Source organism: Grammomys surdaster, unplaced genomic scaffold (genome assembly GCF_004785775.1).
Source record: "Grammomys surdaster isolate TR1022 unplaced genomic scaffold, NIH_TR_1.0 255, whole genome shotgun sequence".
Classification (NCBI taxonomy): Eukaryota; Metazoa; Chordata; class Mammalia; order Rodentia; family Muridae; genus Grammomys; species Grammomys surdaster.
In genome coordinates this window covers 7,435,049-7,458,352 of record NW_021604696.1, presented here as the reverse complement: position 1 = coordinate 7,458,352, position 23,304 = coordinate 7,435,049, and the positions used below count along the sequence as shown (strand labels likewise).

Below are 23,304 nucleotides of genomic sequence, written 5' to 3'. Positions count from 1 at the left end.
CTCTTAGCTTTGCCCTTTGATGCATTTTGAGTTCATCTTTGTGTGTGATGTAAGGTCTGACTTTCTACTCCTCACATGTGGATGGATATCTAGCTTTGCACGCTGCCCTTTGGTGGGAAAACATCCCACCATGCATGGTGGGGCTGTCTCTGAGCCCAGTCTGTCCTGTGGCTTCTGTCTGCCTTCATGCCAATGCCACTGCTTTGATTACTAGAGAATTATAATAAAAATTGGAAATCAGAAAGTGTTTGTTCTGAAATAAAAATCTGAAATCAGAAAGTGTTTGTTCTAAAATAAAAACTTGAAATCACAAAGCATCTTTGTTCTGTTTCAAGATTATTTGGGGTATGTAGAACTCTTTGAGACTCTGTATTTTAGGATATATATATTCTATCTGTAAAAAAAAAGAGTGCTGTTGGCATTTGAATAGGGACTGCATTTAACCTCCCAAGCAGCCTGGCACACTGACATCTGAACACGATTAACTCTTCCAGTCAATAAGATACATGTGGTATCTAGTTGGTGTCTAATCATAGCAAAAATTGAAGGTTTTCAGTGTATTAGATTTTCTCCTTTTTGATTGTTTATTCCTAAGTATCTTGTTCCTTGATGATACGCTTTTGTCAGCCTTTTTTGTTTTACATTTTTTGGGGTGGGGAGATATCCACACATAGAGGTCGGAGGACAACAGCAGCCAGGTCTCTCCTTTCTCCCCACATAGCTCCTGGAGTCGAATTCAGGCCTGCGTGCCTGGTGACAAGCATGTACACCCACTGATCCTTGGCCCACTTTCCTAAATTTCATTTCCAGGTTTTTCTTTTGAGTGTTGGATTTAAATAATTTTCGTTATTAAATATAACCAGTATAGAGGAAAGGAGATAGAATGTTTAGTGTCATCAAATGACAAGTCATGTCACCTTCATCCTGACTCTCATCATCCCTCATGTTTATAAGATGCTGCAGTGGCTAGTTTATGTCAGCTTGACACAAGTTAAAGTCATCTGAAGAGAGGTAATCTCAACTGAGAAAATGTCTCCGTAAGATCCAGCTGTAGGCCATTTTCTTAACTAGTGATTAATGGGGGAGGGCCCAGCCCATTGTGGAAAGTGGAATCCTTGGGCTGGTGGTCTTGGGTTCTATAAGAAAGGTCAAGCAAGCCAGTAAGTAGGACCCCTCCGTGGCCTCCACATCAGCTCCTGCCTCCAGGTTCCTGCCCTGTTTTGAGTTCCTGTCCTGACTTCCTTCAGTGATGAATAGCAATATGAAAGTGTAAGCCAAATAAACCCTTTCCTCCCAAACTTGCTTTTAGTCATGGTGTTTAGTCGCAACAATAGAAACTCTAAAATAAATAAATACCCTCTCACTTGCTCCCAAGAAAGACTGTGCTGCTGCCACACTGTGCTCCCAAGTTTGTCCTCTTCCGTTGAATCTAGAATAACTGGTGGCTACAAGGGAAGACAGACAACATAGCGCAGGCATTGGAAGGGTTCAATAACACTACAAACTCACCATTTATTTATCTTCGTTTAGTAAACTGGGGGTGGGGTGGTGTGAGCACATGTGTGCATGCAGAGGTCAGAGGGAGTTCTCTCCTTTAACCATGTGATCTAGGGATCAAACTCCGATTGTAAGGTTCAATGACAAGCACTCTTACCTGCTGAGCTGTCTTGCCAGCCCCTCATCCAGTAAACTCTGAGCAGCTCCTTTATTGCAAGAACTACACCTGTCCTTATGAATACAAAGGTAAATGGCAGGGCAGACCAAATATGCAAGACATATCATTTAGAAGAATGTAAATAAGCCTTTTACAAAATACATTCACAAACAAATTGTCAACTATTAAAAATTAGATGAGAATATTTAAAGGACTTTTTCCTAAGTGGTCATTAGAGATGAGCTTTAAAGGGAGCAGGAGGAGGGAGAGCAGTGTTCCCGACCAGGGACCAGGAGGGACCAGGGTGTATGGGGAAAGACAGATCTAAATGACCTGATGGCATGTGCTGACAGCTGATCCTAGCTGGCGAGACTGAGAGGGCCCTGGGGTTAGTACAATGCCACTTCTGAGTGTGTTAGAAGGACACTTTGAAGAGGATTGACACAGGAGAGGAACGGCAAGGGCAGGCCAGGAATGTGGGCTGCACCCTAGTAGGTTGAGGCCCCAGATGTAAGAGAACCAGAGACAGAGAAAGCCAGACAGTGCCACAGGCTCCAGCAAGTGTCTATTGCTGCTGCATTGCCTGTAAAGATTAGACTCAGACCAGCAACTGCCTAGGGAGCTTCCGGGCCTTCAGGTTCACACTCAGACCGTATCATTGGTCTCTTGTTCTGAGGCTTCCAGCTTTGCCACTGCCAGGTTCTCAGCCTCTCCAGAATGTAGGAAGCTAAGCTTCCAACGGAGTAAGTCAATAAATCCCTTTATAGTCAAACACACACACACAAACACACACACGACATACACACCACACAAACACACCCCACACACACATACACACAACACATACACTAGACACACACCCCCCCACACCACACATACACACCACACATACACGCCACATACAACACACACCAAACACACACCACATATACACCACATACACACATCACACACCACACACACACATACACACTCCACACACACACCACACACAACACATACCACACACGCCACACACCAAACACATGCCACATACATACACACACCCCAACACACACACACACACACACTCCTTTCAATGGTCCATAACTGAAGCTCCCAAAACTAAAGACAAGTCTCCATCATGCACTGGCTGACTTACAAGCTCTCCTCAGCCGACATCATTTAAAGTGAGTGTGCTGGGTGGCGATGAGCTAGCTGGGGATACTGAATTCTCCAAGTCTGATGGTTTAACAGGACTGTCTTCCCTACTCTACATTACAGCAGCACCCCTACCCTCTGCCTGAGGATATAACCTACATTATGTGTAGAAACAGTAATGACCTTCCCTGAGGAAGCCACTGAGAAAGAGACTGTGGCCATCCCCCCCAACATTTGTACCTAGAGATCTACAGTCCGGTGAGGTACACAATGGGACCCCCGAGGTGACTATACTGAAGAGCTTACGTTTTCTAATTCATAAAGCAGAGTCTGGGCAAATATGTACAGGGTTGTAATTTAAAGGCAGGGATAGAAGCAGAAAGCACAAAAGCTAAAGGGCCAGACAGATGGCTCAGCAGTCAAGAACTCTGCCAGAGGTCCTGAGTTCAACTCCCAGCAACCACATGGTGGCTCACAACCATCTGTAATGGGATCCGATGCTGTCTTCTGGTGTGTCTAAGGACAGCTACAGTGTCCTCACATACATGAAATAAGCAATTACTTTCAAAACTTAGTTGTTTAAGAAAAAAAAGAACAAAGCTAAATCAGATTGAATTGACTAATATGGATCCATTTAAACAGACATTCTTGGTTTAATGTTGGGTTTACACAGGTAGTAAAAAGAAAGATGCTATTTATCTGATTGGTTAGCCAAAATATGGATCAAAAGGTAGCCCACTTTACTGTGTGCTTGTGGGGGTGCTGACAGTGTATGGTATCCCTTGGTTTACTGTTGGTGGAGGGAGTCAAAGGCTCAGAGCATGAACCTGCTCACCAGTGTCTAGGGGGAAGGATAATCCAGGATAGAAACTGGGGTCACTGTTCAGACTAGCTTGAGGAAGTGCACCCACAAGTCTGTCAACATGCTACGTATGAGGCAACCAGGATTAGAAAGTTTTTATCCTGGATTAGTCTGCTCTCAAGGGCCCGAGGAGCAAGGGGAGGGTAGAGTGCAGCTATCTCTTGCCGGTGTCTGCAGCTTGGCTCTTCAGCCCCCCCCCTTTTTTTTTTTCTAAAGCAGTACAAAGTAATCACACACTGACAGACACTGGTCTTCTAGGCTTCAGGTAATTATCATAAATTAACACAAAGACTGCTGTTAGGTCCATAAGGGATTCAGAGTGTGCATGCGCAGGTGAGGTTTGGGAATGAGGACATCAGTATTCTTATGTTACTCCCCAGGGACCTGTGTCCTAACTTGGGTGGTGACAGCAATGTGGTTTCTGTTGGAGAAGCCTTCCTAGGCCAAGGAAGAAGAGGGGTTCTTGCAATCCAGAGCACAATAAAGCCTCCTCTTGCTCTCCTACCCTGAGTTACCCAATAGTCCCTAAAAGGACAGTGTGATTGACTGGTCCTGACACGCATGGGTGGACAATTCTGGTCATGCCCATTTTGCATGCAAGGGTGCCACTGAGAGTGTAGAGCCTGATAAGGTTCCATATCTACTGTCTCATCTGTTCAGCGCTCGTGGGAATGAACTCCCAATCTTTCCATTCCCCCCTTTAAATAGTAGTATGCTTGTCTGTCTTCTTCCTGATCTTACATACTGGGTCACACGGGCCTTTAAGAAGAGGGTGCATTAAGTGACAGAACTGACAGGTGGCTCAGTGGATACTGCTGCCAACACACCTGGCCACTTGAGCTCACCAAGACTCCTGTGGAAGGAGGGGAGAACTGACTCTTGGGAGCTTTGACTTTAGCATGAGTGTATGAGGACACCAGACACACACATACCACCTCACATACCCCACACCATCCCACACACCCCATACATGCACACATACATGCACACTCAGCACACCACACACATATGCCACACATTAATACAAATAGATGAATAGTATTAAAATGCATAAATATCATCACATACCACAATAAGTAAATAGCATTAAAAATGTATAAAGATAGCCACAGAGACCGATTAGAAGCTATCTCTCCCTCTTGGGATCCTTAGGAGCAGGTTTAGAACAAGCTAGCCTCCTGTTATCCCCACCTTTGTCCCCCAGTTGCCGGTGTCCCTATTCTTAACCACATACCTTAATTCAAACTCATGAAAAACATGTTTAAAAAGGCTGTAGTCTCTCCTGAACCCCACTTGCAAGCTCCTGACTCCTGGCCCCCAAGCCCAGGCATGACCACAGTCTGGCGCCAACCGGAGAACATCCTTCCAGTGTAGGAGACGGAATCAAGTGAGACTGAGTTTAATGTTCTTGTCAGTTTTTATTATTTACCATTCTAAAGCCAAGCACATTTACAGCATACATGGCTTTGAATAAGCTAAGAATATATAAAACAGTGACTATATGTTCATATATATTAATACTGTCCCAAACAAATAAATAAATAAAAGTATTTAAATGCAGTAAGCTGAGCAAATACAAGTGTCGGGAGATAAAACAGTACTGTACAACATTTTTACATCTTTAAAGGACAGTAAAGGCAGCTGTGCTGCAGGAGCTCTGACAGGATCCGCACGGCATTCCCAGCTGTCCAGAGACTGCGCATTCCTTTTAAATGGGGGTAGACGCTGGATGGGCCGTCTGTAAAACTGTTTTCCTCCTACAGGGAACAACTCGGCCCCCTGTGCACAGCCCAGGAGCTTGCTGAGCCCATTCTGTGTGAGAGGATCCTTCCGGGGCATGTGTGATGCTCTGGAAACCAGTTACAATGCCTTCAGAGAAAACACTGAAGCCACAATCTTTTCTGTGATTAGCCAAGTCTTAGAGTTTTACAGTGATTCATATTATAAAACAGAAACTGAGAAAGTAATTCACATGCAGAAGCCAACAGATGAGTCAGCTTCGCCTGTTCCCTTTGTAAGTGTGGACGGTCAAATGCCCTTTGGACAGAAAGGAAAGCTGGAGAACACAGGAAACATTTAATTCTAAAATCTGAAGAAATACTTTTAAAAGGCAGTGATGTCAAAATGAGAAAAAAAAAAAACAAATAAAAAAACCTAAAACCTAAGAGTAAGTGAACCAACCAGGAGTTAAAAGGCTCAGCCAGCCGCACTGAGACTCAGCCACCTTTAACCAGGCCTGATCAGGGCCTGAGGCTTCAGGACAACTGATGGCAGCAGAGCAGACCTGAGTGGAGGGTTGGGTGAAGAGAACTTCCGGCCACTCACCTTCCACAGTGCCCTGCCTGGAGGGTGGGGCAGCGAGCTACACCACCCCTTAGCAGAGTACATCCTCCTCCCAGCAGGCACCAGGAGACAGGAGGCTGTCTGCACACTGGTAGAGGGATGCCTGCACCCTCCCTGTCTCTTGCCAAGACTAGTCCTGTCTATGCCTCAAATGTCCCAGATCCAAGCTGTGACCTGTCTCTGAAGGAGCCAAAAGAAAGTTAGCTGGGCTTCTTTAAGAATGCCACGGTGGTCACGAATCATCAGGATCAGTATCATGAATACAGTCCATATACACTTTTTTACGGCCTTTTAAATAATGTGTAAACAGAATTACGATGAACAGAACTTACAGAACATGTAAATCTCTAAGGAAAAAAAATCTGCCATGTGCAGATAAGGCTCATCGCCACCTCGTAAAAGATGAGCAGAATGAACTGTCTATAAAATCCCTCGAGTTCCTGTCCCATAACCTCCTCTCAGACTCTCAAGGTAGGGGACAGTTTTAACTGTTTCTCAATAGCTGTGAAACAGGAGGGGGACCATAACCATTATTGCAGACCAGAAACTAAGACGCTTTCTCTAGACATTCAAACATGATTTACGGTCTTCTAGAAGACTATTAGAAAGCTCCCTCAACATTTATTCTGAAAATATTTAAGTTTCTACTGTCTCTCTGGCTCTAAATTCCCATCTGGAGAGTTGTCTCCCAGACACCTGACAAACCATATTGAAGGTCCTGACTGCCAGAGAACAAAGGGAGATACACCCTGTGGGGTAGAGCTAAGCATACATGGAGCATACAGGGGTGCCGGGGTGGGGGTCGGAGTCCAGGACCTCACAGCTGGCTTTACATCTCAAGCAGAGCCTCATCTATGACTTGTGAGGGCAGGAACAGTGTGGTTCTGGGTGTGTGAGCTCCTGGTGTGACCAACCAAGCTTTCCTTCCACTTTGGGTTTCACAGAGTGGTGGCCTTTGAGGGCCACTAGAACCAGCCTCTCTCATGGCCTGGAGGTTCTTTCCCCCAAGCTAAGTTAACATCTACTGCTCTGCCTGGGACCTGAAGTGTAAGGGGGTAGGTACTTCCTGTTTTATATTCAGTATTTTTGAAAGTAGATTTTAAGTTAGTGTTCACTTGTGAGTTACTGAACTGAGAAATGAACAGGACGAGCAGTGCCTAAGTGGATATCTGAAAAAGTCTGCTGGAGTTTTAGGCAGACCTAGCTGGCATCTAGGAACTATGACATTAACTGTCTAGTGACAGCTGAAAGCTGTTGAGAGCAGCCGTTACTATCCACACTACTGACCCACACGTGACCCTACAGATTCCAGCACAAAATCATGCTCCACAGACTCTTCAGTGACATGTCTTTAAAAACACAAAAATAAAAAGCAATCCTTCAGGTCTTCTTGAAGAATCGTATGTGACACTACAGGGACCCACATTGATTACGTAACAGCTAATTAGAGGAAACCGTGTGTTCATGTCTCAACTTTTCCGTAAGTCCCTTCTGGAGGCCTGTAATGCTTGGGGAAGGCCTTCAGCTGCAGGGAGTTAAATGCATATTTGCGACTTCCAACATTCTTCATTGTGTTTTCTCGCCGACAACCCTCACTGGGGAAAAACAAGCACAAGAAATGACAGCAGTAAAAAAGGAAAAAAGAAAAGACTTAAACTAAGATGAAATGAACCGATTATTTCCATAGCATTAAAGAAGGATTAATTAAAATGGCTGCTGGACTCATTTACAACAAGCACACAGGGAAGATGGTGGTTCTGAACAAGGCAGCTAAGAAGCACAGAGACGGACACATGCTGGATGCAGTGTGGGCTGGCAGTTCCAGAGCCATGTTGTATCTAAGCAGACACAATCCTTTAAAAATACATGATTTTGCGTGTATCTTGGGTTTGGTTATCTGGGTTCTAGCATAACCTGTGGCTCAAAGGTTGTTAGACAGCAAACGGAATGAACGTGTGTATTTGACTCTCAGCATGGCTTCTGAAACACTGTACCTTTTGTATGTTACCAAAAGCTGTGACCACTGCAAACTCCACATGCTAACTTTCCTTGTAGAATTCAACAGGTACCAAAACCCATCTGGCTGAGGAGGCTGCTGTGATCAATCTGTCTCTACCTAGGGGCAGCTGTTCAAGTGCAAAACACCCATATAGGCCCATGTGCTGGCTGCAGAACAGGACTTCATGGCTATCAGGCTGGTGTTCTGTGAAGGCTTTACTGATCTCTAGGGGGTCAGTCACCACCACTCTCCATGTGGGCTGCTTCCATTGTGGCCACTTCTTGTGCAAGCACCACTGAGCCCCCATGTGAGCCCACAGCCACTCTGCCCTTGGAGAACTCACCACCAACACAACTCCCAGCTGTGCCTGATGGAGGGATGTCATAGCAACCCAGGGGCAAAACAAATGGTGCCCAAAGGGACGAGGGGCCAGGGAAGCCACAGAGGAATCTCAAGGGAGTTCTCTGGGCAAAGCTCTGGGGTGGGCATACCACTAACAGCCAAAAGTTACGCTGAATATGAATGCCTCACTACACAGTGAAACTTACTGTTTTTATAATGTTCACAGAGTAGCAATGAAATCAAGCAGTTATCAAGTTCAGTAAAAAAATCCCTCCTGAGATGTAAAATTTGCAGTTACCAAGAAGCAGTGGTTTGAAAAAAGTATTTCAAGTTCTAAGGAGACCACAGGGCATACGTTTTTTTAAAAAATAGGAGCTCAAGCCTTTCACAATAAAAATGACAGTCCCCCTATTAAGAATATGTCAGGAAGTTTTCTGTGAGGCAGTAATGTTTATCCAAAAAGAATGAGGACAGGCAGGTTAGAAAAGCATCGGCCTCAGCTGCAGACTGCTCCAGCCACACACGTGCACATCTTTGTTCCAGAGCCTCAAGCCATAGGCTGCATGTGTCAGCTGAGCAAAGCCTGGGCCACCCAGAGCCAAGGACAGCATCTGCTGAACATTCAGGAAATGGATAAAATAGAAATGTATTTACAGCAGAGCTGTAGGCACCTGTGCACAGTGGAGCTGCTGTGGTCTTTGGAAGTGCCCTACTCACATATGGCTTCTGCACTTATACAGAAGGGTCCTCAACCCACCCACCTACCCCATAAGTGCCCAACAATAACATAAACTTTGACAGTCTGTGCACTCACACATGGAAGGAGCTAATACTGCATTTAGCTGGCTGTATACATTGTACATGAATATATGAACTTACAATTTAGATTATGCCTTTAACCTGTGTTTATGTCCTGGCTGGTTGGCATGCCTGTTCTGCATGCTACCACTACCAGAATGATCTGCAAGTGTCCATGACCTGGCTGGAAGGCTTAGGACAAGGTCTTCAGAGTCCAGCATGGTGACCTGAGGCAGAATACATTCACTGATGACACTGCTACAGTGTCTTTAGGGGCAATACTACATGACAAGGTTTCCGGAAGATTTTAGCAATAAAGATTTAGTTATTGTATAACTACTGATGATTCTTTGTTATCTCAGACATGACCTCATTCTAAGGACATCAACTCTGGATATTTGAATGGAAACTATAAAGGACAATCCTAAACACCTCTGCTTTTACTTTTCTGGGGGCTTCCCACTTGAGAGTTCATCTAAAGGCCTCACGTCTCAGCCATGCCACAGCAGACATGGGGGGTGACTGTGTGGAAGGGTGTCCCTGTTTCAGTGTCTCAGTCTGAATGTCACATGGGGAGCAGTGCCAATCTAGCCCAGAGAGCTCACACAGCCATTTCCTACAGGCACACTGACAAGAGATCCTTGTGAATCTGGTTCTCTATGCCCAAGGCTGCTGACTGCAGCAGGAGCAACACTCACTGGCTGTCTCCAACCACAGCTCAGGGTTACTCAGAAGCAACAGAGACCATCACCCAGCACTAACAGGGACCTAGCTTGGAGCTTCTCTCCACCCGCTTTCTCCTCATTTCTTGCTGAAGTAGACAAGATTCTGAATATATATTTGGCTTGATTTCATGAACAAAGGGCCTTAGTGATGTTAAAACACAGCATGAGGGAAGAGCGTGCTGCAGGCTGGTCTCCCGGCCTCCCTAGTGCGTTAGAAGAAAAGGAAATGCACATCTCAAACCCCAGTGCTGGGCTTTACTCCCAAAGCCAGCCTTTTGGGGTGCTGTGCTGCATTCTGCTCAGCCCTGGAAGAGGAACAAGGAACCCCACTGCTTGCCTTTCTGACCCTTTTATCCCCTCAGCTGAGGCCATATAGGACAGAAGGGTGGCCGGCACAACAGACCATGGAGTCCTATCAGGAGTCTCCTTGCCCAGGATTGGGGGTGGGGATGTTTTTAGCCAGCCACTGCTCCTCCTTGTTGTATAATGACCCAGAGAAAGAGTCCCTGCAAAGAGCTGTGGACATCCTGGTCCCTAGGGTTCCGAGGGTGCTGTCTCTGTAGTTACTCTGCAGACCTCCCTCACCTGTCTATGGTCTCTCTCTGCTTGGCCACAGCACAACCCTGGAAGTGATGCCTTCCTGAGTCACCTCCATGGTATCAGGAGAGTACGGACCAGGAGCATGGAATGGGAGGCTGTGGAATGCAGATGGAAGGAGGCTATGGGCTCTTTCTCCTCTATTCAAATGAAGCAAACAAGATGGTCTTAGAGGCTTGAAGCACATGCTTTGAGGTGGAAGGGCAACCTAACAAGTACTCCTTTCAAAGAATCACTGACTGTGTCTGTCTAGTGACTAATGTCAGCTGGCAATGGGTGAGACACTAAACTAAAAGATGCCACAGAGCTGTCACCATGCTTATACTAGGAGAGACACTTAGACCTGCTTTTGTGGAGACACAGAGGTGAGGCCTGCCCTGGTGATCCTGCAGTGCTCAGATCTGCAAAGAAGGACAGGCTTACTCAGCCCAATTTACAGATTCTGGCATCTGGTAGTCACTACTAACTGCTTCTGCAACTCCTAGATTGTACTCTTTTAGAGGAATCCAAACCAGAGAAAATCCTCCAACTATGGTCAAGAAGTCTTGGGGAGAGAATAGAAGGGCTAGATTTATGTTGGGTGGGTTTGGGAACATGAGGATATTAAGTACTAGAAACTCTGGCTACTCTAAGTCACTCTAGGTTTTCCACCAGATTCAAGAAAAAAAAAATTCCTTCATCCAACTGGAGGTCAAAATTGGAAACATGACCTAATATGGACCAGACAATGGAGAAGCCATTCACTGTGTATTATACAAGGCTCATGGACTGATTCCTAGGTGACTTGGTTACTTTTACAGAGGACAATTGCTCTCTGCCACACATAATTGTCAGGGTCTCTAGTCATCCTGTTTAAGGAGCAGTACTGTGTTAAAATTAGGAGCCACAGTGGCAAAACCCAGAGGGTCCCTCCTCCTCACAGCTCCAAGTCTCACAACTGCCAAAACCTAAGCCTCATTTTTTACAACATTTTGATTTTTTTGTTTATTATTAACCTTATTTTATTAGTAAAAGAAAAAAAGATATCTAGACTATCTGGAATTAAACATACAGTATTTAAATAAAAAAATTGTTATTTCAAGAAAAAGTATATCCCCCTCACTAGTACTTGTATTAAGAACAACCTTGAAGTCACATGCAGCATGTGATGTGCTGGACTCAGAGGCATGTGCTCCTGTATCTACAGCTGTGTCGTCACCAAGTGGAGAGAAACAGAAGCAAACAAGTGCGACTCTGCAAACTATTTGCTATTGCACTCCCAGGACTACACTTTGAAAGGTAAGTAGGAAGTACAGGTCGATTACATGGGGCATCTAAATAAACAGGTTGATAAGCATCTTTTTCTCATCAAAAGGCAAGGAAGGTTAGCAATACACTTAAGGAATCGTATCAAATATACAAATTCTTTTCAGACAGCATCCCTTCCTCTTGGAACAGGGCACAGAAGATGTACAGGTAATAAACAGTTATACATTAGAAGATAAGATATTTGGTACAAGTAATCCCAGGCCAGCTAAATATTGCAGTCACAGGCACCAGAAGAACATGTTACAAGCACTGAAGACACTACACAATCAAAATGAACAAGTCCTCTTGAGGAAAGAATTTGGCAGGTATATACAATTCAGAAGAACAGAACGTCAAACTGTAAGGCATATTTCTTGGCAGACCTTGCTTTGACACCTTCCTTCTGTCCAGTTTGGTACACAGTGGCTGGACATATTGGGGCACTCTTGTCTGTCTTGTGACTAAGTTTTCATAATGATATCTATTTGCAACGCAATTTGGTCACCAGGTACGCTATGCTCAGAAAGAGCCACACTATCAGTAAATTGGGGCTCAGAGCTAGTAAAGGAATGGAACAAAGGAGGCTGGGGTCTAGCCTTAAGTCTCGGATGGGCACCAGGCCGCTCAAGTTCTTCTGGGTGACTACCTCCCGTGTTCCAATGCTGTGAAAAGGAAAAAGTTGGGAGAAAGGAAAAGAAAAGGGAAAAAGAAAAGAAAGAAGAAAAGAAAGAAAAAGATACATGCGATGGGTTTTACCCAAAAGTATGGGGAGAAAGAGAACCAAAAGATAAGATTTAAAAAAAAAATGGAATGAACCACAACAGAAAGAAAAAGGAGATGCAGAGAAGTGTGGACAGAAGAACAAACAGAACCAGCAGTCACAGGAAGAGAAGGAGAGAAGAGAAGTGAAGATAAGAAAAGAATCCTGCATCCACCAAAGTAAACACACACAGGCTGAAGGATGGTTGTCCATGTTCACCCTCTCTCAGCTGGCCAAGCACAGCTCCATGCCACCCGCCCGCCCGCCATGCCCCACATGCTGCAGATGAGCACTTCTGAGAAGCAAGCTGAACATGAAGAACCATGGGGTTTGACCTTCTCACAGACGCCTGAGGGGCGTGGGTACAAAGTCATTTACCTGGGTGTGAATCCAGGGCTGTGTCCTCTCACACCTGCCTCGAGTGTCAGAGTGTCAGAGGGGTAACACAATCCTGTCTCCCACTTTGTAGTGGACTGTTCTAGAAGATGATCCTTCAAAATAGAGTCAACCAAATTCACAATGGAAATTTGGGATTTTTCCCTCTTTCAGTGCTAAAGAAACAATGTCCTAGAGGCGGACTGTAGCTCAATGGTAAATGACACTATCTGGTACTAGGCCTTGAGCTCAAGCCCTCTACCAAAAAAGTGAAAGAGCTTTTGAGGCTGGATGGTATCTGGAACCACAGGACTGAGGAGCAACACCTCTATCTAGCAAACAGCAACACTGACGCAGGCCCCATTCTCAGGACTTGGCTGGCACTCTGAGAGAACAGCCTGCACATGAGTAGGCAGGGGCTCAAGATGCCTTCTGCAGCTGTGAAAATTAGGAGACACTGTGCAAGCTGGCAAGCTCTGACTGATGATCACAATGTCTGCCGGGGCTGCTTGGCGGGCCACTGCAGCTGCCCCAGGAGGGCCTATGGTTGAGGATTTCAGTTCCTAACATGGGACAGAGGGCCACTTCTGTCTGTGCCATTATGTTCGGCCTCAGCCTGGTGGGTGCTGAGTTGAGCTGAGCCCACGTGGCTCACAGGAACTTACAGGAACTGGAAGGTGGGGACTGGTTGGAGGGTGCAGATCAGAGTAAAGTATGCTTCTTTAAAATCTTTTATTACATTGATTTGTTGCATATGCATGTGCCATGGGGGTGGGGGGGGCACTGCGTGACTTGCAAGAGTTGGTTCTCTCCTTCTACCATGTGGGCCCCAGTGATCAAACCTAGGTCATCGTGCAAACCCTTTACCTACCGAGTCATCTCAACAGCCCTTAGATTTGTTTTGAAGGGTCATACACTTATACCAGGAATTTTCGTCATTTTTACCCCAAGCCTCTCCCTCTCCCTGTAGGAACGCTCCTTTCACGCCTTCCTTCTGTATGTGTCCCATCCAGTTTATAGAGTGTCTTGCCAGAGTGTATATGCAAGGTTACTTCCTGGAGCAAGCACAAAGGCATGTGTCTTTGAAGGTGTGTCTAATCCCAGGCCTCCATCGCTCCCTGGGTCCTGCTCTGTGTAAGCATCTGTGCTCAGCCATGCCTGTCTGCTGGGAGCCTGCCTCACCACAGTCAAAAAACAAACCAGCTGAAACTGGAAGACTGTGGACGCCTCTTACCTTCCACTCCATTCTCAGATCACCGCAGCGGGAAACTGAGTCACACAGAAATTTGCACTGAAAAAGTGGGGTATTGTGACTCTTGGATCATCAGACTCAGGAGGAATTTAGAAAAGTCTGGGGAAGCAACCTGAATGAGCCTTCCAGTGCTGTAAACAGATTCTAAAGGGTAATGGAAGCAGACCAGAGGCCATCCACGTTACAGTCAGCAAAGAGCTTCCCTACATTTTATCTATATTTTGTCCTTCCCTGTGGATGGCTGTCAGAGCAGCCCCTGTTTAAGTTGTTGCATGGGCATTACTGGCAGCTGTGGGCCCCAGCTAGTGCACCCCACTGAGAGGAGACAGGAGCATGATGCCTTTGCATCTATCAATAGATTAACCCACTGACTGAGCTGTAATTTATTGCAGTACGAGGGAGATGTAGTTGGGGGTACCACTGGAGATAGTGGTTGGTCCCTAGGGTATGCCTTTGAAGCACACTGGTCCTGGCCTTGGCTGAACCACCACAGGGACCCACTCTGCAGTCCTCACGTCCTCAGTAGTTGACATCTGTGGCTCACTAGATCAGGCTTTCCCCTCACTGCACAACTAACAGGGTGCACAACAGCTGCCACCCTCAGGACCAGGATCACATCTGACGTAGAGGCTAAAAAGGTACATATACTCTGGACACAGACTCCATTGCTTTTCTATCACCAGGGACAGAGGCATGGAGTGAGTAGCTTTAACAGAGAGGTTTAAATGAACTTGGAGACAGACAGGAGTGGAATGACGCCATTTTTGTTCCTATCAAGAGCCTCGAGCTCAGGCCTCCCTCTGTGCGTTGTGAGAAGGTCAAGTGCAGAAACATACAGAAAGGATAAGAGGATCAGACGAGGTAAGGACTCGGTGAGAAGACAGATGGTGCAGAACGCTCAGGAGAGTGACTGTTGGAAACAGACTGTAACAGCATTGGTGACTACATCAAAGGAGACGGGAGGACCGGTTTCTTATCCTTTCTTTTGGTATGCAGGGTAGGGAGCTTCCCAGCAGTGCTTGAAACAAGGCATCCATCAACAGAGGACAATTTGAATTCTGGGTTTCATTCTGCAAACACATCTGCTGCCTCAGAATCAGGACATCATTAGGGGGAGGTGGCCAGGGCACACAGACAGCTATCACCATAGAACACTCACTGGACACTTTGCTCATGAGAGCAATCTCTGTCCACTACTACAGAGGTAGCAGAGCAAATCAGTGCAACCTGCAGACACAGTTCCTTCCCTGGAGTTCGGAAGTATACAGTGCATACAAATATACTATGTAAAAGCAGCTGCCTGCCGAGAAAGCGTGGGCTCTAAACCCCACCCAAAGCTAGGTGACTCCCCATCATTGTTGAACGGTCTGACCCAAGCCTGGGTCAGTTCAATTCTACTCAGAGTGCTGGCTTATCCCCCAGCCTTCTAAGAGAATACTGTGTGAGTTTGACAGGGCTATTTGTGTGAGTAGTGGTCAAACTCAAGTGTTCTGGAAGTCTGGGGCCCCATGTGGAGCAGAGGCACGGGCTCATCTGCAGTTTACACAGCAAAGGGAGAGCAAGTGGCTGGGCAGATGCAGCCTGACAGCAGCCTCACTCACCTGCGCATGCACTCCAGGGCTTGTGTGAAGACCTGCGGGGCCATGCCGTGCTCATGCTGCAGGATCAGACACTGCTCCAGGGTCACCGACATGGCTGTGCGGTCCTTGGCACTCTTGCAACTGGTGAATCGGACCCCATTAAGGCGGCGACAGACCTGCGGCAGGAAATAGGCTCTTAGGAGAGGGAAAACAAGCAGAAAGGCAGCACCTTCAAGGGAGGGAGCTTGCACAGGTCTGGCAGGAACACCAACAGTAAACTAACTCAAGTCTATTCCTAGTCTGCCTGCCTGGCTCTCCAGCTTCGTGTCCTGCTGAGATGGTATGAGAACCTAAGTTTACTCCACCTGAGCTTCATCTGCCCCCCACCGTCATCCCTTAGAACCTGTCCCTTGAATGTTTTCCCAGGGAAATTCCTTCTATAGAGACCTTTGGGCATCACTGTTTTGCACTGTCTTACCAGCTATCCCTTCTAAACCATGCTACACCTTCTTGGCACAAGGAATAGGAGCACAGGATAATGCAGCCAGGGAAAGCTACTGCCACTCACAGAGGCCCTGTCCCCAGACATAACAGTGTAATTCCTCTCCCACCGAAAGAACACTGGGGCATGTCTACATTTCTAGATATGCTCCTAGTTTCCTGTTTCCTAGACACAGTAGTCCCTGGCACAGTAAGGGATCTGCAGTGCCAGGTTCCCAGCCCTGGTCTGCAGCTAGCTGTGGAGCTCTGACTATGTGTCTCCACCTATATAAGCGAGACCTGGTTTTCAGCTGACTAGCTGGGATTCTATTCATATGCAGAAAGGAAAAGAAGATTCAGAAGAGAACAGGTCTGAGGGACGCAGTCTCTAAGTGGCATGGCTTTGCTGCCCCATACCCACTGTCACCCACAGATGACCATATGGGATGGGATATAAAAGGAAATATACAAAGGTCCATAGGAACTCTGCTCCCCTGAACCTATGTTTCTCTGACTGGAGCTCTACTAGAAACAGAAACGACAGGACTGGAAGGCCTGCTTTCTGACTTGACAGAAAAGGTCAGCTGCCCCCACATCTAACTGATGATCATTCTGTGGTGTGCAGTAGCCAGAGAACCCACAGTGACATGCATGGGTGTGTGCATCTGCACAGCTATCAGTCACTATGCTATTCTAAGAATGGATCAGCGAGGGAAGGCACTACATTGCTCAGCATCTGTCTGTCACCCTCTGGACTGTGCTGCATAGAAAAGGCTGGCTCTCAGAAGTTCACAAGGGCACCTATGAAAGGGGCTATTACTCCATAGTAGTTCCCTCAGACTAAATTAAGGGGCACCCCCCTGCTCTGCTGCAAAGATCCAAGAGAAGGAATGTTCTCCTTCTGTGTTTCTGTCTCATTTGATAGGCCCAGCCTGACAGTGCCAAACCAGATCGCAAACTAAGAGAAATGGGAAAATGCAGTCTGTGAATCTTGCTAAGACTTTTGTCTCTTAGTGTTTCAAAGCAAGCTCCAATATAATTACAAGCTCAAAGGGCAGCCTAAGCAGACAAAGCAGATCCACGACAGACCCACCCCACACCAGCACAGGGTAAGGTCTTCCAGCTGGCCTATGGTAGAAGATGAGGCACCGACGTGCAGAGAAGGTCTGCTCTCTAAAGCGTCACTTCACAAGCAGCTCAGCAGCCACGGTTATTAGCAACTCAAACTTAAAGCTTGTCCAAGAAAATGGCCACACAAAGACAGCCTAAATCAGGGTCTAACAACAACTGGGAATGGTCTAGCAAGCACCAGGCCAGGCAGGGACTATTTGCTGCCATGGAAGACAGAGCTGGGAAAACCTGTCTGACAGTGACATCTCCCACCAGTATGAGTGGGTACAGTCAAACCAGCATCTGCCTGTGTTCCTTCAGACCCAGGCAGGGAGGTTGAATGTCAGAGGGAGCACCTCATACTGCTGAATTCCAGACCTGGCCAGGACACACTGCCATGGGCATGAGGGGCACATGAGGGACTGACCAGGGAACTGCTCAGCCTTGGAATTCCCTGACTAAAGTTCTGAGAAAATACTAGCAGTGCAGGTGCTTGGGCAATAAGTCTGAACAGCAATGCAGAATAGGAATTCTCCAAACACTAAGAAGCAGTCAGTCCCTCTTGGAATCTCTCTAGCCTAGGTACTAAGATCTCAGCTGGGATCAAATGGGTATACATGCTTCTTCAGAGACAACACATCAGCCCAGGTGGTAAATGCCCGAGGGACAGATTCCATGTCTTCTGTGGGAATCTAGGTAGCCCTTTGAGAATCAATCCTGGGCAATGGTACTCAGAGTCCTCTATGAAACTATGCAGTGACGCTTCATACAATACAGTGACCTTTCCTATGCATACAATGATGTTTCCTATGCAGTGACCTTCCCTTGTGTCTACCACCAGGTGTTGGAGGAACCTGAGCAGTGGTGTCCAGTGTCCTCCTGTACTGCTGAACCTATGCAGTCATGACCTTTCCTTGTGCCTTTGTGAGAGGAATCTGTGCTCCCTTCCCTGATCTGTCTTCACTACAGTGACTCTTGGAAGGCGCAGCATAACTCTTCTGCACTATGACGAGTACCTCAGCAGCTTGCCAGAGGATGTCCACATTCTTATTCTTGCGTGCATGGACATTCTGTCCCAGAAACCGCAGCAGCTCTGGAAGGCAGGTCTGACTCCGAGATCGAGGTAGACCTGGAAGAGAAGAGGGAAGAGGGCCACCCAAAGGAGCTGGTGCTGAGCAAGTATTCCTACTTCATACCAGGCAGGGGGGTGGGGGGTGGGGGTGAGGGGGATGTTTGCAGATTTGGGCATGGCCATGCTGAGCCCTGAATTTCCTTCCCTGCTGTTAGTGCCACTGTCAGAGGGTAGAGACCTTATCTTTTGTTGGCTTTCCCATGAGGCTGGAGAGAGGAATGCCAAAGGACTACAACTACTCAAGCCTCTTGCGCCTTCAAGGGGCCGTGAACAAGAAGTGAGGGGGTGCAGAATGCTTGGGGCGATGGTCTTGACTAGCAAGTAGAGAGATTCTGCCAGTGCAGCCGCCTAAGAGAGACCTCAACCCACACTTGAAGGAAGAATTTCTGAATGGCCAAGAGATGCCTAACCCCACTAATCCTTTTCTACTGCGGAAGTTTCCAGGCCCTTGCAAGACCTACTTAGCCCCCTGGTCATCTTGCTTCACTTAAGAAACCGGAGACAAAAGTCAAAGATAAGGCAAGCACTTCTGAAGGCTGTGGGATTTTTTCATATACACAATATTAAAGAGAAGGGCCTCAAGGTCACATCTGAGGAAACACATGAGTCCCCAAGTCAAGTGCAACCTTCCTTTGGTGACACAGGGTCCTGTGGAATTACACCTGGGGCTGCTAAGCATCCTCACTTGGAAGAACGTGAGGCAGAAAACACACACTTAAGAAGCCTCCAGTCTGTGAGGCGTGCAGTGTGTAAGGCTGTGGGGGCCCAAAGGAGGGGAGCTTCATCTTGGTCAGGGGATTCATCATCCAGGAAACAAAATGGTCTTACCTCCCAACTTCCCATCAGCTGCAGCCTCTCCCTGGCCTAACTTGCAATGCTCATTTTAGTAACTACCTGCCCACTGATGGGGCATGTGGACATGGGCGTGGTCAGGTGGAGGGAGACTAGGATTCTGAGAACTACAGTTCACTGATTCTTTCCTAGGGCTCATGGGCACATGGCCTGTCTCTCCCTGGCCTCCTGGCCTCTGTGTTGATAGGCTTTCTCATTCCCTGAACTTTACCTTCAATCTATCTGCTTTTGTGCCTCCTGAGGGTTGGGCAGGGGTACTGGCAATGCCAGAAACCACCCACCCTCCAAAATGCTGGTCACAGGACCACCCTTGGTAATATTCATAACCCCTGCTCTACCCACTATGTTCATTTTGGTTCTCTGGCTGATGGTCCAGTTCCCTGCAAGTCCACAGCCTGTCTCTCTCCTTATAGCAGTAAAAATAAGATGCCACTGGGATTGGTGTGGCTCCCCAGGAGTCACACCTTCCATATCTCAATGTTCTCGTCCCTTGGCATAGGGCAAGGACTTGGCATATATTTCTAATAATGAGCACTGAGGAGGAACTGGAGGACACCTCGCTGATGACCTGCAGGTTAGTCTGGGCAGGGACTAGAGACCAGAGATGCTCCTGGAACATCATGTGTGCTGGAGAGTTTCATACCAAACCAGCTAGAGTTCCTCTGGAAGACCAAGTCTGCAGTAGATTTTCTTGTTGTAAAGTGATGCTGACATAGGCGGTCCACACTATTGTGTGATGCCACCCCTGGGCTGGTGGTCCTGAATTCTCTATAGGAGAGCAGGCTGAGAAAGTCATGGGGGACACACCAGTAAGCTACACTCCTCCGTGGCTTCTCCATCACTTCTTACCTCCAGGTTCCTGCCCTTAGTTCCTCCCCTAACGTGCCAATTCCAGGCTCCTGCCTTGAGTCTCCGCCCTGACTTCCTTTGATGATAGACTGCAATGTGGAGTGTAAGATGAAAGGGTGACTTTCTCTCCCCAAGTTGTTTTTGGTCATGTGTTGTATCATAGCAATAGAAACCCTAACTAGGACACTACAAAAGTGTCAATATGCCTAAAGTTCTCAAAGTGCTGGCTTCAGTGGGCCTGGTACTCAGTGAGAACCTTGCAGTATGCCAAAAGTGGCCTGTGTTCCCCTCCTCCAGTCTAAGCACCATACCAGAGAGGCCAAGCAGAGGCAGCCTTTTCCCAAATAAGCACTGCCAAATGAATGCCAGTGCCTTCTCCTGGGTCCTTCTTGTATCTACATACATAGGGTCCACAGCCAGGCAACCCCTCTGTTCCCTGGATACACATAATACTGATGTCTCATGATTCACAGTGAACATGAACAGTGCAGAGCATTTGGCCTAGTACTTCTCATCAGTAACTCTGAGGGTTCTCTGCACTGTTTCGTCATCAGCTCTCCACTTTAGGGTCCACCTCACCTTTAGAAGGACGAAAGACAGTCTGCTTATCTCCCCAGTCCACATACTGTTTCCCTTTGGAGCCATCCCCCACACAAGAGAAAATCTCCAGTCAGGGATAGGTCTGTGCTCTCTGTGTAATCCCAAGAGGCAGCTCTGTCTCACAGGCTAAACATAGCAGAGGCTCGGGGGATTCATTGGGATCAATTCAGAAGACTGGAGCAGCTAAAAGCTCTGCTGAGCAGCTCGGATTCTTCCCAAGTGCTGTGGCTGCCAGAACCCTCTTAGACTATGTCCTCATGTGGAGGACAGAGAACTGTATGTGAGCACAACGTGGAATTCCATTGCCTCTGGGAGACTGAGGCAGGGTCATCTTGCCCACAAATATTCAATAGGAATTATCTTTTCTGCATCTCACTGTATATGCCAGGGACAGAAATACATGGACAGCTTGTACAGAACCCTTGGACTGCCTCCAAGCTCCCTGGTGCTCCCAGCAGGTGCACACAGACTGCCATGGAATGTGCTAGGGAGAGGCAGGGCACAGTAGCAGGAAGCACGTATCTAGAGAAGAAGACCAACTGCAGAGTTGGGGAGCGGGGATGAGGCACCACAGAAGCTTTCCTAGGTGGGGCTCAAGCCAGAAGAATGGGGTCTCAAGCACATGTGAGGGCAGAGAAGGACACCGTCTAATACATCCGTGTAGGACTTGTGACAACACTGCAGTGGGATGAGCTGGGCAGCACTCAGGTCAGAAAACAGAGCTGGAGTTCAGGCGTCCAAAATGAAGACTGCATGGGCAGCCTGGAGCACATTCCGAGGGAAGGAATACTCACAGTCCTCCGGCAGAACCTCCTTAAACTGCTCAAAGTAGGAATTTAACCGCACCAAGCTCTCCACATTGATAACTTCTTGTAAGGATGTATCTCCAAACCTTGGGGAGAATCGGGGCATCAGGAGAAGGGCCATGTCATTCTCAATAAAGTTGAAAGCTGAAGGAAATCTTGAGGATTGATTCTCCCAAGTAGATAACCTGCAAGCCCAAACTCCAAGTCTCTTTCTCCTTCCTGAAGCCATCCCTTCAGCATCAGGGAGGAATTTCACAAGCAGAAGCCACTAACACTCACTACAGGCATGCCTAGGAGTACACTGGAGCAGGGTCCGGAACACGTCTCTCTCATGCAGGCTCACATGTGGAAGGGGACTGAGGAGTTCCCAGCTAAATGTCTATTAGGACCCAGGGCCTAGTTGGAGGAGGCAGGCACTGGGCCACATTTCTGAAGGGTCAACCTTGTCTTCTGGCAAGTCCACTGTCTCCTGCACACCGTAGGGTAAGCTGCTCTGCCCCACCATGTGGTTTCTATACCATGATTTCCTGCCTTGCCATGCACAGGCTGAGGAGCAACCACGGCCTGAAACGTTTGGAATCACAGGCCAAAATCAACCTTTACTTCTTAGGTTTTTTATCTTGTTAAAGGTATTTTGTCACAGCAATGGAAAATGGCCTAAGGCACCAGGCTCAGAGGCTAAAAGGCCCACATATGTGTCACAAGCTCTCATCTTGGAGTTCATGTGTCTTCCTCCCTCAAAGGCACCTAAGGAAAGGGGATGGCAGGCGGAGGAGCAAGCACTGTAGAGAGCTTTTGGTGCTGCTTCCAGGGAATTGGCAAGAATATCAGACCTTGGGCTAGGACAAGGAAGTAAGCTCAAGGAAAATACAGCCAAAGAATGTATTCCTTGTATCTTGATAATCGTCTAGCTCCTGCCTCAGGGAGGCTCTGTCTCCTGGAGTGGTGCCTCAGCCTGGGCCCAGTCACCATCTCCTCTGAACTCAACCTTCTATACTGTCCTGAGCTCAGTGAAGGCACTAACCCGTGTGTCCAATCTAGACGCCAAGGCCACAGTCTACTTATGCTCCATGATACCTGCACCCCCTCAGCCGGTCCCTTCTCAGAACACGACACTATGGTCCAGTTATCCAGCTCCACAGCCCTGCCTTGTGGCCCAGCCTCTTCACCAACATCCTCTAATTTCCCTCACATCCTCTCTACTCATGGCCAGAAGTATGCTCTACCGAACATGTCACTCTGACCATGGCCTGCTCCACTGACAGCTGTACAATGTCTCCCAGTAACCACAGTGTATTTCTCTAGTTGAGGCGGGCTCACACCCCCAGCTCCATGGACACTGAAGCCCAGCTGCACAGGCGCCAGCACACACCTCTCGGCCAGTGTCTGCTGCTCGTTGATGCCCACGTTGAAGAGGACAGGCTGCACCCGCAGCAGCATGCCGCTCTGGATCTCTCGGGGGAGGGAGTCAAACAGTGGGCCTGGCAGAGGGATTCGCACGTTAAAGCCATCCCTAGTAGAGAGAGGAAATGCAAAGCAGGGGTGAGGTCAAGATGCTGAGAGTAGAGGGCAGACCCAAAGTATACTTCAGAGCCGTGGGTGATGCTCTGACCAGTGTGGTTCAGCGCCTATTCAGATCTTTAAGGAGAAATTATGGAATTAGCATGGGTCTAAGAAGGCTGTATGTCATGTCCTCAAAGAGTAAAACCAAACAACAGAGTGGTGTGTGTCCCACGAGACAGACACAGTGAAGCCCCGCTG

At 47.5% G+C, this 23,304-nt stretch overlaps 1 protein-coding gene across 3 annotated transcripts in view; it reads right to left on the bottom strand.

Moving 5' to 3' along the window:
- Window positions 1-5,050: 5,050 nt before the first annotated feature.
- Window positions 5,051-23,304, bottom strand: part of Inpp4a (inositol polyphosphate-4-phosphatase type I A) — a 116,417-nt gene continuing 98,163 nt past the window's right edge. For 2 of the 3 annotated variants that reach the window (XM_028775501.1, XM_028775502.1), the window contains 5 exons: window positions 22,916-23,056; window positions 21,532-21,629; window positions 18,321-18,433; window positions 15,736-15,890; window positions 7,462-7,594 (listed from right to left, as the gene is read on the bottom strand). In XM_028775501.1, the coding sequence (XP_028631334.1) occupies window positions 7,462-7,594; window positions 15,736-15,890; window positions 18,321-18,433; window positions 21,532-21,629; window positions 22,916-23,056 (640 nt within the window). Of the gene's footprint in view, window positions 7,595-15,735; window positions 15,891-18,320; window positions 18,434-21,531; window positions 21,630-22,915; window positions 23,057-23,304 lie in introns of all 3 variants that reach the window. The other variant, XM_028775503.1, reaches the window with a different exon arrangement.